Source organism: Procambarus clarkii, chromosome 49 (genome assembly GCF_040958095.1).
Source record: "Procambarus clarkii isolate CNS0578487 chromosome 49, FALCON_Pclarkii_2.0, whole genome shotgun sequence".
Classification (NCBI taxonomy): Eukaryota; Metazoa; Arthropoda; class Malacostraca; order Decapoda; family Cambaridae; genus Procambarus; species Procambarus clarkii.
In genome coordinates, this window is record NC_091198.1 from 9,375,453 (window position 1) to 9,391,840 (window position 16,388).

At 45.5% G+C, this 16,388-nt stretch overlaps 1 protein-coding gene across 4 annotated transcripts in view; it reads right to left on the minus strand.

Annotated features, from left to right (window-relative positions):
• Positions 1 to 16,388, minus strand: part of LOC123752265 (dachshund homolog 2-like) — a 212,954-nt gene that overhangs the window by 27,049 nt on the left and 169,517 nt on the right. For 3 of the 4 annotated variants that reach the window (XM_069302981.1, XM_069302980.1, XM_069302983.1), the window contains 5 exons: positions 14,855 to 15,061; positions 11,597 to 11,845; positions 8,045 to 8,215; positions 7,023 to 7,106; positions 5,571 to 5,696 (listed from right to left, as the gene is read on the minus strand). In XM_069302981.1, the coding sequence (XP_069159082.1) occupies positions 5,571 to 5,696; positions 7,023 to 7,106; positions 8,045 to 8,215; positions 11,597 to 11,845; positions 14,855 to 15,061 (837 nt within the window). The remainder of the gene's footprint in view (positions 1 to 5,570; positions 5,697 to 7,022; positions 7,107 to 8,044; positions 8,216 to 11,596; positions 11,846 to 14,854; positions 15,062 to 16,388) is intronic. The other variant, XM_069302982.1, reaches the window with a different exon arrangement.

The window sequence follows — 16,388 nt, forward strand, 5'->3', positions numbered from 1 at the left end:
TGAAACTGTGTATGGAGTCAGCCTCCACCACATCACTTCCTAGTGCATTCCATTTATTAACTACTCTGACACTGAAAAAATTCTTTCTAACGTCTCTGTGGCTCATCTGGGTACTAATCTGGGTACTCTGTGGCTCATCTGGGTACTAATCTGGGTACTCTGTGGCTCATCTGGGTACTAAAAATTTTTTTCTAACGTCTCTGTGGCTCATCTGGGTACTCTACACACTCATCTGTGTGTGTGTGTGTGTGTGTGTGTGTGTGTGTGTGTGTCGGGGGGGGGGGGGGCTGTGTGTGTGGTTATTGGCCATGTTCCACTACCTGTTCCACGACACTACCACATGCCCCCTCCCTCCCTTCCCCCCTCCCCCACACACACAACCAATACCACACCCCAGCATAACCATTACCAGACCTTCACCACAACCACTATCTCACCCCCACCACCACCACCACCACCACCACAGTCACTTCTGCGCCATCCCCAACCCCCACCACTACCGCACGACCCCCACCATCTTACGACCACCACAACCACCACTACCGTACTCCACAACTACACCCCACTATACTACCCCCCCCCCCCCAACCACACCAACTACTCCACCATAACCACTACCTCACCGCCCAGCCATCACAACCATTTTACCAGTGAAACCCACTATCACCATCAGTAATAGTTCACTATACCATCACCATCACAACGCGGCCACCATCTCCACAACTAATATAACCGAAAAATTTACATAACGTAAGGTAATTCTCAGTTACTACCCAATTGCCACCGTAACACACTTAGCAGTAACAGCAATGACCTAGTTACGGTAACAAATATGCAAGAGCTATCTAAATTGGAGTTGTCTGCTCGGGGGTATATGCGCCCTTGGCGAGTGGGTCGGGGTTGGCATGAAGCAGAAGAGTGCCACGTGACACGGTACTAAATTGACCCCCACGAAATATTTTGCAGTAGCATTATGACTTTAATTATTTTCATTTTTTTTTCTATTTTTGCCATATTCTACAATTTTCGACAAAATTCTCAAAATCATCATACTTTGCATGTAATTAGCTGTAATAAGGGGCTGATTGGTGTGGCTGTAGGATCGAACCCGAGCTCTTGGACCCCGATTTTCTGGCCGTTGGTTGTCTAATGCAATAACTCCTGGCCTGTTTCCGTCTCATACCTGCTTTTAAAGTTGTGAATGGAGTTAGTCTCTACAATCGAGTGCAAAAAGCTGTAATAAGGGACTGTGTGTGTGTGTGTGTGTGTGTGTGTGTGTGTGTGTGTGTGTGTACTCACCTATTTGTGCCCCCCCCCCCGTAATACACCCCCCCCCTCCTTCCGTAACAAATATCCCCCCTCAGAAAGAGTTAACAAAGCAACAAACATTAATAATATCGCAAAATAACGAATAAATGCGTAACAACGGAAAAGTAATGGGTATAAAAATGAGAACACGAAGGATAGGCCTCCATCCCTTTCAATCCCACCCATCCATCCCCCTCCCCCCCCCCATCCCTTCCCCTCCCCACAAAATAAGTCTTCTAAAGAGTTGAGGAATTTTGATCATGCTGATGAGAGAGAGAGAGAGAGAGAGAGAGAGAGAGAGAGAGAGAGAGAGAGAGAGAGAGAGAGGGAGGGAGGGAGGGGGGGGGGGAAGGGAGTGAAAACTGGTTTTCCAAATGCAGCAAAAAAAAAAAAAACATAAAAAATGGGGGATTTATAAAAGAAACTGGGGAGACTTGCTTAAAAGTTTTTGACCGCTGATAACGCGATTAAAAAGGAGTGGAGGGAACAGGGTGAACCAGTAATGCGATTAGCCAGTCTCAAACAGTCTCTAACAGTCGCAACTTGTTAATCCTCACAATCTCATTTGTTTGATTATCCTTCTAGCTCTTTCTCCTTCGCTCTCTTTATCACGTCGTCTCATTCTCTCTCTCTCTCTCTCTCTCTCTCTCTCTCTCTCTCTCTCTCTCTCTCTCTCTCTCTCTCTCGCTCTCTCGCTCTCTCGCTCTCTCTCTCTCGCTCTCTCTCGCTCTCTCTCTCTCTCGCTCTCTCGCTCTCTCTCTCGCTCTCTCTCGCTCTCTCTCGCTCTCTCTCGCTCTCTCTCGCTCTCTCTCTCGCTCTCTCTCTCGCTCTCTCTCTCGCTCTCTCTCGCTCTCTCGCTTTCCTCTCTCTCTCGCTCTCTCGCTCTCCTCTCTCTCTCGCTCTCCTCTCTCTCTCGCTCTCTCGCTCTCCTCTCTCTCTCGCTCTCCTCTCTCTCGCTCTCCTCTCTCTCTCTCTCTCTCTCTCTCTCTCTCTCTCTCTCTCTCTCTCTCTCTCTCTCTCTCTCTCTCTCTCCCCCTCTCTCTCCCCCCCTCTCTCCCCCTCTCTCTCTCTCCCCCTTCTCCCTCCCTCCCTACCCCCCCTCCCTTCCCCCCTCCTCCTCCCCCCTATCCATCTTGGATAACTTCATTTTCCTAACGAAAAACTCTTCATACGCCACAGCTATGGAAAATATTTTTTTGCTTTGTCTAGACAAATGGGTACAGGGACACGCGCCTGCTAGCAGACTGAGAGCTTTCCCTTCCTATTGGTGAGCCTTACCCACTAGTTTCCCCTTGGAATTCGCCCCTCCAATCGTTTAGCAACCAGGTATACCCAATCACTGCTGGGTGAACAGAGGCGTATCCGTTCAGGATTGGGGCCTAGTCAATCCTCCTCGGTCAGGATACGAACCTGGCCCTGAAACGCTTACGCGCGGGGCGAGTGTGTTACCACTGCGCCACAGAGACTGTCTTAAGACGGACAGAATATCTATTAGAGGGGGACAGACATGCCCGGTACAGGGGGACAGACATGCCCGGTACAGGGGGACAGACATGCCCGGTACAGGCGTACAGACATGCCCGGTACAGGGGGACAGACATGCCCGGTACAGGCGTACAGACATGCCCGGTACAGGCGTACAGACATGCCCGGTACAGGCGTACAGACATTCCCGGTACAGGCGTACAGACATGCCCGGTACAAGCGTACAGACATGCCCGGTACAAGCGTACAGACATGTCTGGTTACTACGACACCTGTCCGCTCTACCGATGTTAATAGGTGAGATCGGTCGACAAATTCGCTTAATTTGTCGTATGTAGAAGAAGAAAATATCAAAGTGTTCAGTGAGGATCCACAAGGTCTTCTCTGAGTACTCTTTATTTTCTTCTCCGAGGCTATGGGCCCCTACACTTGCACCAGAGGTGGTACACCTTCTAGGTAAAAAAAAAAATAAAAAAAAAAAAATATATATATATACGTTTTCAGATTATTTTGATACTTTGAAGGACTTGTGAAAATGCGCTGGTTGGTTTTCTTCAGCTGGACCGGGATATGACGGGGAAGATCACCTGGCACACTCTTGCCCATCACACATTCGCCGACTTTGTTTTCTGCACTTGAGAGCTTATTAAGGCCTCCGATGTTTTTTTAAAACAACGTTAGCTTGCACACAGAGCGAGAGAGCGAGGGGATGGGGGGGGGGGGGGAGAGAGGGGCAAGGGAGAGAGTGGGAGAGAAGGGAGGGGGGGGAGAGAGAGAGCGAGGGAGATAGTGGGAGAGAAGGGATGGGGGGGGGGGAGAGAGAGGGGCAAGGGAGAGAGTGAGAGAGCCATACAGATGAGAAGGAAGGGGGGGGGGGAGAGGAGGAGAAATGAGAAAATAATGAAATACCGTCCTAGTGGTTGGGCACCATTCCTTTCCTCCCGTCCCATCCCAAATCCTTATCCTGACCCCTTCCCAGTGCTATATAGTCGTAATGGCTTGGCGCTTTCCCCCCTTCCCTGATAGTTTCCCTCCTTTTCATGTCGCTTCTCCCTCCTTGTATCTCTCTCTCTCTCCCCTTCCCCATTCTTTGTCTCCCTCCCTCCCTCCCCACTCTCCCTCTACGTAACTCACTCCTTCAATTAAGAATAATGGCAGCTGAACAGGATCGAGACATCCCAGTTTAGAGAGAGAGAGGAAAAAAAAGCGAAGATTCTCTCGAAAAAATTCAGAGGATTCCCCGCTGTGGGGGATCGAATATCACGGAACATAATCAGCAGAGATAATTATAAGACGGAGATCTGCGCAGTAATTAAAACTTTAATGAATTAATTGATAGGAATCATTAGGGCCGGTGGTGCATTTTTGAGCGAGCTTCACCTCTCATCCGAGAGGTGGAAAAAAAAATGTCGAAATTTTACCCCTCAAGAGATTTCACTTACCTGTTTTTTCCCAAATTGTTTCGTTTTTTTTTTTACGTTTTGGGTGATTTAAAAAAAATTATATATTTTTTTATGATGTTTGTTTCCCTTGTACGATATTGAAGTTAAATGCATTTAAAAAAAAATCATATATTCCTGATTGAACAAAAGGATTAACGACTTTTAACAAAATTAAAAACACAAAAAAATTAAATAAAAAAGACACCGTCTCCGTTGCGAATAATTGTGATATACTTGTTAAATAAGACTTTTTTTTTTTTAACTTGACGACCCTCCTTAAAAAAAGTCGAGAAAGACCAATTCTTTGATATTACGTTTCTGGCGGACCAAAAGCGACCTTAGGCTTCCCCGGCATAAGAGTCACTCGCCTCCCCTCCTTGCGTCTCGTCACGACCTTCTTCTAACAGTTGCATTGTGATTAGCGAGTCAGAAAAAATGGGGTAACAGGAGGAGACATAGTTGAAGAAAAAACGGGCCAGATAATATGATTAATGACTGATGCGATGAGAAGAGTTGATTACACTCCCACAAAAATCAAAGTTTGCATAATTTCTTTGGCATTAGTTCCCTCCCCCCCCCCTCCCCCCCCTCTGAAAAACAATTAAGTTTAAAGTTAGTTCTGTATTAGGTTCGTTTTCCCTTTTAATTATTATTATTTTTTTTTTCGTTAAACCTATATCTTCCTCAAGCTTTAAAAAAAATAAAATATTTGAAGGTGATTTTGTGAAGATGTCTGCTCCGAGTCTTCTTATTCTCTTGTGGCTATTAAATCAGATTAATTTCGGTGGATTCTAATCCCTATTGATTAATAGCGGCCCAGAAAAACTGTGAGGGATTATTGTAATTGGAAATTGGAGACATATAAAATTTATGCGATTTCCGAGGGCTGGGAGTGACCTGTCTATACACATCAATACATAGTTAAGATATTGATACTCCCTCCCCAAGACAGGGAGGGGCGCCCCCCCCCCAAGACAGGGAGGGGCCTCTTAAGATAGACAGGGTCCTCATAAAATAGGGAGGGCTCCCAAGACAAGGAGGGGTCCCCCAAGACAGGGAGGGGTCCCCCAAGACAGGGAGGGGGCCCCCCAAGACAGGGAGGGGTCCCCCAAGACAGGGAGGGGTCCCCCAAGACAGGGAGGGGTCCCCCAAGACAGGGAGGGGCCCCCCAAGACAGGGAGGGGCCCCCCAAGACAGGAAGGGGGCCCCCAAGACAGAGAGGGGGCCCCTTAAGATAGACAGGGTCCCACTAAAATAAGGAGGGCTCCCAAGACAGTGTGGAGCCCCAAGACAGGGAAGGGCCCCCAAGACAGGGAGGGGTCCCCCAACACTCACCAGCAGCCCTCAGCAGCTCCTTGGCGTTGGGTTCGTACTGGGAAAGTCGCTTCAGCTTCTCCGTCAGTTCCTCTTCCAGACGTCGTCGGGCCCGCTTCTCCTTCTTCAGCTTACGGAGGTAGAGTACTGTGAGCGGCGAGAGACAGAGGAGAGGGCATTAGTAGAGGAGACGAGGGGTAGAAGAGACAAAAGAAGGGGGCACTAACAGGTATATAAACTATCATTACAGCGAAGAAAAGGAAGTCACATTAACACCCAATGCAGTTGTGTGTAGAGGGTCCAAACGCAGCAGGTTTAAACCAGGACGGAAAGGTACGAAAGGCATATATATATCTCGGTCCGAATCCTGACGGACGGCCCTCATGGTGGGGGCTTGTTGCTATAAACCTTTTGACTAGGAGAGATGGACCGTGATCCTGTGAGAGACCTCGGGAGAGGTAAACATGTTATGGAGGGGGGGGGGGAAGAGGTGGGCCCCTCTCTTATCTTTTTTTCCCCCTTTTGTCTTCTAAGCTTTGCAACTTATTTTACATAATCTTCCAGTCTTCCATATGACTTGCCTTGTATACTGGCAAGCTGCCTCCTTGGGTTATTTCCTGTGGTGGCAGTCTTGCAGTCAAGGGGACATTGTGAGGCAGTCTTGCAGTCAAGGGTTTTTTGTGAGACAGTCTTGCAGTCAAGGGGACATTGTGAGGCAGTCTTGCAGTCAAGGGGACATTGTGAGGCAGTCTTGCAGTCAAGGGGACATTGTGAGGCAGTCTTGCAGTCAAGGGGACATTGTGAGGCAGTCTTGCAGTCAAGGGGGCATTGTGAGACAGTCTTGCAGTCAAGGGGACATTGTGAGGCAGTCTTGCAGTCAAGGGGACATTGTGAGGCAGTCTTGCAGTCAAGGGGACATTTGTGAGGCAGTCTTGCAGTCAAGGGGACATTGTGAGGCAGTCTTGCAGTCAAGGGGACATTGTGAGGCAGTCTTGCAGTCAAGGGGACATTGTGAGGCAGTCTTGCAGTCAAGGGGACATTGTGAGGCAGTCTTGCAGTCAAGGGGACATTTGTGAGGCAGTCTTGCAGTCAAGGGGACATTGTGAGGTAGTCTTGCAGTCAAGGAGACATTGTGAGGCAGTCTTGCAGTCAAGGGGACATTTGTGAGGCAGTCTTGCAGTCAAGGGGACATTGTGAGGTAGTCTTGCAGTCAAGGAGACATTGTGAGGCAGTCTTGCAGTCAAGGGGACATTGTGAGACAGTCTTGCAGTCAAGGGGACATTGTGAGGCAGTCTTGCAGTCAAGGGGACATTGTGAGACAGTCTTGCAGTCAAGGGGACATTGTGAGACAGTTAAGAACTGAAACTCATACTGGAACTGTCTAAAAAAATTGAAATAGTACTAATAAACATAGTAAAAATACAGGGGGCAACCAATAATTAATAAGACGCAAGACAAGGTAGAAGAACTTACACTTGACCTTCTCGTCCTCGACCAGTTGCTTCTCGAGTCGCTCCCTCATCTCCTTCTGTCGCTGGAACTCCAGCTGCAGGTGCTCTGGGGGGGGGGGGTCCAGGTAGGCAGGCATTATAAACACACAAGGAAAAAAGGAGAATCACTCCAATAGTCTCATTCATACAGCCGTGTTTGCTTCGACATCATTTTTTTGTTTTTCAGGTAATTTCTTTTTTCCTCCGGTGAAGTGGAGACTCGTGTTAGCATGTTTGATGATTCTGTTTTCATCAGTCATCAGGTCTGTTGTTGTTGCGGAGGTGTAGAGTCATGTGTTGAAGCAGGAGTCATGTGTGTATGTGTGTGTTTGTGTGTCTGTCTAAAGGTTGTTGGTCGACTCTTGTCTTTCGACTGCTTGTGTGTGTGTTTTTTCTTTATGTCCACTTGCAGTAAAGGGGACATTGTGAGGCAGTCTTGCAGTTGTAGTCCTGCCCTTCGTCGGCAGTGTGAGCTTGTTATTCGTCATCAGTGATATCTCCATTCTCGCTTAGTACACTCTCCTTCTCACTATCTATCTCCCATTCCTTCTCTCACTTTTCCTCCTATCTATCTTCCTCTCCCTCTCTTCTACACCCCCTGCTCTCTTTCCCCCCTCTCTTCTACACTTCCTTATCTCTCTTCCTCTCTTCTACACCCCCTCCTCTCTCTCCCCCTCTCTTCTACACTTCCCTATCTCTCTTCCTCTCTTCCTCTCTCTCTCTCTCTCTCTCTCTCTCTCTCTCTCTCTCTCTCTCTCTCTCTCTCTCTCTCTCTCTCTCTCTCTCTCTCTCTCTCTCTCTCTGTCTCTTTCTTTCTCTCTCTCTCTCTCTCTCTCTCTCTCTCTCTCTCTCTCTCTCTCTCTCTCTCTCTCTCTCTCTCTCTCTCTCTCTCTCTCTCTCTCTCTCTCTCTCTCTCTCTCTCTCTCTCTCTCATCCTCCCCCCCCTCTCCTACTTTACCTCTCATCTACTTCCCCCTTCCCAAGTCTACCTCTCGACACACTTACCCTTCTCTCTTATCCACTGCTTCTCCTCGTGCCTGACGCTCTCTGCCGCCACCTTCAGCAGGTTCTGGATGTTGCCGAGGAGGTTCTCAAGGGAGGAGAGAGGTGGGTGGTGTGGGGTGGGCGGCGTTGCATCCGGCCCGCCCATACTTAAGCCGGCCAGCCCACTCAAACCTGCGCCCCACACAACACCCACGTTAAATCAGGCAAATAGAACATATCTATAATATTTAAAAAAAAATTGTGGCCTGTATGAATATAAAGGAGTTTGAGACTGATGTATAATTGTTATTAAAAAAAGGGCTTTTGTGAAAAAAGTTAAGTGTTATACAGCTGGGTTCTATAACAGAGGTTAAATACGTTTAGATTTAATGAATGATTAAATGCAACCCCCCCCCCCACACAGTTGTCAAAACTGCATCTGCCAGATTTTCGATTCATTTTAAAAGCCTATTTATTTCCCTATCTTGATGGTCAAAATCGATTTCCTGAATATTCTTATTTTATTTCTCGTTTAATTTTCGTATCGTCTGCAAATATTCCTGCTCAGTCCTGAATCCAAATATATATATAGACACAATAGAGCATCGAGACAAGCCACTAAGAACGGTTTTCCCCATTATGGCTTAACTCTATTTGTACGAACTTCTTATTTCCCTTCGATATAACCATGTTCTTATCCATCTTAAGACAGCACCAGCAGTACCCTGAGTCTTGGTCATTCGTGTGACCCTGTATCAGGAGCTTAGTTAAAGTCAATAATTCGGATTCACGAAGCAGTTACGCAAGAACTTACGAACGTGTACATCTTTCCTGAATCTTTGATTGCTTTTGTTATATTTATTAAACAGTTTACAAGCATGAAAACTTCCCAATCAACTGTTGTTATTGTTATAAACAGGCTCCTGGTGCTTCGGAGCTCATTAACGATTTAATAATTGTAAATAAAACCGCCAAAAATGTGTAGGTTCGGAAGTGCTTGCGTAACTGCTTCGTGAATCTGGCCCAAGGCACACTGCGTCTCAAACCTTTTCACTATCAACTGCCTCAAATATGCTGGAACAGAATGAAAGTAAATTGGTCAAACATTGAGCGGCTCTTAGACTAATACCATGTTGTGTATCATTTATTCATTTTTCAGACGAATGGCTTTTGGAGTTATTGATTCAAGTTATATTTTGTTTCCCCCCCACAATAGACATTAAGGTAAATGACCGATTGTTCGACGTAAAGGATCTATCTTCTTTCTTAAAAATTGGTGCCGACCTCACCATAACTCCGGCACTCTACCTCAGGCTAATGATTTATTGAGTATGCGAGACAAGAGCTCGCAAAGCTCTTCTTTGCATTCTTTAAGCACCCTGGCAAACACCTCGCCCACCCTTAGGGACTTGTTTGGCTTTAATTTTTCTATTTGTTGACTAACTTCTTCCTTCCTGGTAACCACTAGATTTTAGATTTAGATTTAGATTTTTAGATTTAGATTTTTAGATTTAGATTTTTAGATTTAGATTTAGATTTTTAGATTTAGATTTTTAGATTTAGATTTTAGATTTAGATTTTAGATTTAGATTTTAGATTTTAGATTTTAGATTTAGATTTTAGATTTAGATTTTAGATTTAGATTTTAGATTTAGATTTTAGATTTAGATTTTAGATTTTAGATTTAGATTTTAGATTTAGATTTTAGATTTAGATTTTAGATTTAGATTTTAGATTTAGATTTTAGATTTAGATTTTAGATTTAGATTTTAGATTTAGATTTAGATTTTAGATTTCGATTTTAGATTTCGATTTTAGATTTAGATTTTAGATTTAGATTTCAGGTTTAGATGTTAGATTTTAGATTTTAGATTTAGATTTTAGATTTAGATTTTAGATTTAGATTTAGATTTAGATTTTAGATTTAGATTTAGATTTTAGATTTAGATTTTAGATTTTTTATTCAGGTAAAGGTACATACATTGAGTTGCATACATAATGTTGGATTTAAAGATATTGTACATACAATACCTAAAGCCACTAGTACACATAGCGTTTCGGGCAAACCGTGAGTAAAGTTGTAGTGATTAGAGTTGACTTAACTAGTCAACCTGTCCTCTTCACAATCAATGTCTTCTTCGGGCGGAGGCATAATTATTAAGCTCTTTAGTATATACAGAGACAAAACATTTATTTAAAATATTATTACTTTCTTTGTCATATTCAGTTATCTAAGTCTCAGTTTTTAATGCCCCTTTTCCCTAATTTTTGTTTCATTTAACACAAAACAAACTTTAGATTTGGCTTTAGCTGGTTGCTAACGAACTTTATTGTTTTTTGCACTGTCTTTTTTTCTTTAAATTTCAATCTAGTTTGATAAATTGTTGTTCTAGATTGACTTCCCAATTCTTAATCATTTTATGTGCAGTTTTATTTTTACATATATGGTTCTTTAGACCAATGATTTATATCCATGTGAAGTCATTATTATTCGATTTATTAAATTAATAAGATACACGACGTTCTTTAGCTTTGCTAAGAATATTTTCTATGAAAGTGAAGGAAAGACCTAATATATGAACAATAAGTGTATTAAAACCCTAATTTTGGGATGTAACCTAAATTCTTTCTCAAGGTGCTGTATACAATGTTCTCAAGAAGATTCCAGGAGTGTGTCTTCTTGGGTTGTTCAATTGTCCTGATTTCTGGGAACTGTGGGCAGTCATTATTCCCATTCTAAACACCACAATATATAAAGATATATATATATATATATATATATATATATATATATATATATATATATATACAATGTAGATACATTGTGAATCTACGTCGCAATCCTTATTATTTCACTAATCGCTACGTTCACATCGTATTCCATGACCAGCAAGTCTCCCTCATGGTTATGTCTATCCACTCTATCCTTCCCCAAAGACATTTCTTTATTTATTTTATTATTATTATTTTATTTATTTATATATATACAAGAAGGTACATTGGGATTGTGAGGATACATAGGATAGTAATTACAATCTTGTAAAGCCACTAGTACGCGCAGCATTTCGGGCAGAAACATCCAATTTCTTAGTCCAATTAAATCAGCTTTTAGGAAATCTGGCACCTAAACAGAATTTTGCTATTACCCATCTATTCCATTCCATGATGTCTGATATCCTTGTGATCGCTCTTTCCCTCACTCCCTATTTCGATGTCACTTGTGCCTCCCTGTGTGTCTAAAATATTATTTTTCCATGTTTGGTCCTAAATATGTTAGTTAAAAGAAACAATTATCAACTATTTTTTTTACAAATCTGCGTTGGTACTCGTTGCTTTGTTAACACAGTTTAACGTTAAATGTTAAAAGACACTCCATAACACATTGTTTGGTCTAGATGGTCTATCATAGTCCAGCACATTACTGCTTTGCCTTTACTTTGGACTTTACTCATAGCCCAACACATTACTTCCATTCTGTCGAAGTTCAGTGGCCTGTATATAACTCCTCCTATTAGATTATTATTTTCATTTGATTCTAACCATATACCTTTTGTATGTTCCACAGACACCCACCTGGAGGTAAGCGGTCGTCGGCGACGGGCAGGAGGGCGGAGCTCTGCGAGGTGGTGGGCGTGGGGACACTGCTGCTGCTACTGCTGCTGCTGCTGATAGTGCCGGAGAGCAGGGTGCTCATGCCCGCCCCCAGCCCGCCCACGCCCCCGCCTGAACTGCTGTTGTTGTTGGTGGTGGAGGTGAGGTTGTTGTTGTTGTAGTGTAGGGAGGGGCGATCTGGGTAGTCGAAGTCGTCCCTGTCGCTCAGGTCTGTCGGGAGAAGACCAGCTCAGGGATTAGGGACACCAGTCAGGGATTAGGAACACCAGTCAGGGATTACGGACACCAGTCAGTGATTAGAAACACCAGTCAGGAATTAGGGACACCAGTCATGGATTTGGGACACCAGTCTGGGATTAGGGACACCAGTCAGGGATTAGGGACACCGGTCAGGGATTAGGGACACCGGTCAGGGATTAGGGACACCAGTCAGGGATTAGGAACACCAGTCAGGGATTAGGGACACCAGTCTGGGATTAGAAACACCAGTCAGGAATTAGGGACACCAGTCATGGATTAGGGACACCGGTCTGGGATTAAGGACACCAGTCTGGGATTAGGGACACCAGTCAGGGATTAGGGACACCGGTCAGGGATTAGGGACACCGGTCAGGGATTAGGGACACCAGTCAGGGATTAGGAACACCAGTCAGGGATTAGAAACACCAGTCAAGGGAAGCAGGGAAGTTAAGGGGCAGTTAAGGGAAGGGGGAGATTTCAGCAGGGTGGACCTACAGGGGGGGGGGGGTAAACAAGATGGGTGAAGTGTGGGGAGCCAATAGTAGGGGGTCAGGGTGGTTAATGGGGGGGGTTCAGGTGAGTGGGGGGGGTCCTTTTGGGAAGGGGGGTGGAGAGTGAAGAGAATGAAGGCACAGGAGAATGGAAAATAGTTGTGTAGGGAGGGGAAGAAGTGAGAGATCCATATTGAGGCAAGGGAAGGGAATTATCAGGGAAAGCGCCAAGCCATTGCGACTATATAGCACTGGGATGGGACGGGGGGAAGGAATGGTGCCCAACCACTTGGACGGTCGGGGATTGAACGCCGACCTGCATGAAGCGAGACCGTCGCTCTACCGTTCAGCCCAAGTGGTTGGGTAACATATTGAGGCAAGCCAGAAGGTGAAAACCAATGTAAGGTCAGGATGGAGTCAGACCAACATGGAGGGTCTAGGGGGGGGGGGAGCGGTAGAAGACCTGTGGGGTCAGAAAGGAGGCAGAGGATGACTCCCCCCTTTCTTGACTACACCAGAAGGGGATAAGTGAGGATAGATGGGTGGCTCCTAGAAGGAAACATTCTTGTGTCTTAAAGAATACAGATCAAGAAGTTCAGTACACCCAGACTGCACACACAGAGAAAGCATCTCTGAGTGGACTTAAGACACCACAAGACCAGGAGGAGATTCATCAATACATACACTATAAACACGACTTACTCCTGGAGATGATTAATTGCTAATGATGAGAATTAACTTGATGCATGAGTCGTTGTAAGTATGTATTATGGAACCCGGGTCCAGGAGCTGCAGCCCAACCTGTTTGTTTTGACTAACGCATGTGAATGGCACTGTTCTCCTGTATCTTAGGCTTGCTTCTGATTCTCGGCCTCTTGATTGGTTCTGGGGGAAATCAGGAGTACTCAACGTGAGCCTGATAGCTCTCTCTCATTGGTCCACTTGGTATCACTAAAGGCATAAACAAATAATACTTCCCCATTTTCCTTGGTTTGACCATACATACTCGACCTCAAGTCGACCAGGTGTGACTCGACCGAAGAAAAGGTCGAATTGGTCTATTGGAGGCACAGCGCCTCCAACTAGCATCAGGTACGACTAGAATTAAGTCTTTCCATGGGTTTTAATTGTTTAATAGGGCCCCCGTTACAATTGATAGGCCTTAAGTGCTTCTCATTAAGGAGGTCTACTGACATAAAGTTTACCCACCTATATGGATCAATTGCCTTGAGATGGGTCAGTTATGCAGGTGCAATCATTTGCATATGTTAGATGATGTTGGAAGATCGAATTCTATCACACTAAACAGCGAACAATGTCCACTCCTGAATGCGCAAGCCAACTTGTGAGTGTGTATATATATAAGGAAAGGTAACTCGCGCACTTTTCCTAACACACTTGGCTATGAATCTACACTCTTGTTACGAATACTCGTTCGTTATTTACTTAGCATAAAACCTATTATTCACGAATTAAGCTGTTGACAAAAAAAAATCAATTTGTCAGCCGCTTCTGTTGATCGATTGATCAACATGGGATGGGATGAGCAGCATCCCTCATCTTGCTTCCTCCCTCACCTGCATTAATGCATCTTGCAAGAGGTTCTCCAACGCCTCACACATCATGACAGATCTATTTACCTCGGATCAAAGCAGAGGGCAAATGTTTTCCCCCCGTGTGTTCGTCAGGCTAATGAATTTCGCGGTAAATGTTTCTCAAGTGTTCAGTTCCTGATCACTCGGTGTAGTAAATGGCTCTGGAGAAACGATTGGGCACGTGGCTGAGGTGATGAAGGTCTAGACCCGTCGTATCATGTCATTATTCATCGTTTCATCACGTTATTGTGATATTTATTGTACATGTTATTCATTATATAATATGTAGAAAGAGTTACATTAGCGTTATCTTCATTATATAACATCCAAAGCTGGTTTCTGAAAGAGTAGGCCTGTAGGCTTTCCATACAAAATTAAAATTCTAATGTGCTGAACAGATAAGAATGAAAATAAAATTATCAAGGGAAAAAAGGCTTCAATATATGGAAAGGAACATAGAAGGGCTTCACAACATGGAAAGGAGAACATGACAAACTACATCCCTTCCATGTGGCTACCTACCTACCTTGAGGCTACCTTGTGGTGCTTCCGGGGCTTAGTGTCCCCGCGGCCCGGTCGTCGACCAGGCCTCCTGGTTGCTGGACTGATCAACCAGGCTGTTAGACGCGGCTGCTCGCAGCCTGACGTATGAGTCACAGCCTGGTTGATCAGGTATCCTTTGGAGGTGCTTATCCAGTTCTCTCTTGAACACTGAGAGGGGTTTGCCAGTTATGCCCCTTATGTGTAGTGGCATATGAAGTCACAAACTTTCTCCTTACCCATGAGTAGAATGGATGAATTACAATGAACATTATAAATGAGTTTTAACATATTTTCAATTGGAGGGCGGAAAAAAACAATGAAAGGTACCAAAGACAGAGTCGTTCGCTCACCATTCTTGTCGTCGAGGTCGTCGGCGTCGGAGAGGCCGTCATCCTTGTCGTCGCGGTCGTCGCGCGGCGTCGGGGCGTCGCTCAGGTCGTCCCGCGAGTCGCTCTTACTGCTAAGGTTGAGGGCGTCGCCCTCCCCGTACCCTGCAGGATGGGTATGTGTGCTGTCAAGCCACACTGGTGAATGCTGCATGTATAGATGGTGCTTCTCTGCCGGAGGGATGGATGGGGGGGAGGGAAGGTTATAGCCACTAGGGTGATATATGCTGGTGGCTTGTGTGGGTGTGGGGGGGTGTGGGTATGGGTGTGTGTATGTGTGGGGGTGTGCGTGTGGGGGTGTGTGCGTGTGGGTGTGGGGGTGTGTGCGTGTGGGTGTGGGGGTGTGTGGGTGTGGGGGGTGTGGGTATGGGTGTGTGTGGGTGTGGGGGGGTGTGGGTGTAGGGGTGGGTGTGTGTGTGTGGGTGTGGGGAGTCGTGTCTTAACACCTGTTTGTGTGATGAAGGTCTGTCTTGGCCCACCTGTGTGTGTGGTGGGGGTGTGTGGGTGTGGGTGTGTGGGAGTGTGGGTGTGTATGTGTGGGTGTGGGGGGGTGTGGGTGTGTGTGGGTATGGGTGTGTGTAGGTATGTGGAGTCATGTCTTAACACCTGTTTGTGTGATGAAGGTCTATCTTGGCCCACCTGAATGTGTGTGGTATTGATCAGTCTTGGCCCACCTGTCTGTGTATAGTTGAGGCTTCACGGGCCAAGTCTTCATATGTAGTAACCCCATTAATGGGGTTCGAACGGGTGTGTTACAGTGCAACTTGTTTCGTGCACTGTATGGCTATGTAACGAGATGATCTAAGAGGTACAAGTCTACATTTCGTACATGCGAATATTCGCCATGGAGTAAGGTACAAGAATCATGATACATATTGGGCAAAATAATATTGATGATAATACATGAAATTAACACCCAGCGGATGAAATGGGCGTGATGAAGGGGCAAGGGGCGTGGTGAAGGGGCAAGGAACGTGGTGAAGGGGCAAGGGGCGTGGTGAAGGGGCAAGGGGCGTGGTGAAGGGGCAAGGAACGTGGTGAAGGGGCAAGGAACGTGGTGAAGGGGCAAGGGGCGTGGTGAAGGGGCAAGGAACGTGGTGAAGGGGCAAGGGGCGTGGTGAAGGGGCAAGGAACGTGGTGAAGGGGCAAGGGGCGTGTATAGAAGCAAGAGTAACTACCTAGCTTCGTCCCAACATACTTAATTCCCGAGTTAATTCCTGTCCTGCACCTGGGGGCGTCTCATCTTGAATCTTATGCTTCAAGTAATGAAATGAAGAAGGATTTCCTAATTGTTCTTCGTCATTACTGATGATTCAACTGTGCCAAACTGCATTGTTCAACTCAAATCCGAGATTTCACAATCCCCCCCCCCCCCCACCCACTAGCCTAATATTTGAAGGCTGGTGCCAGCAGCAACAGCTTTGTGGAACAGGGGTTTCAATAAGGTTATTTAATGTGTGCTATTATCTCTTGACTCAAACTTGTGTACTGAACAATG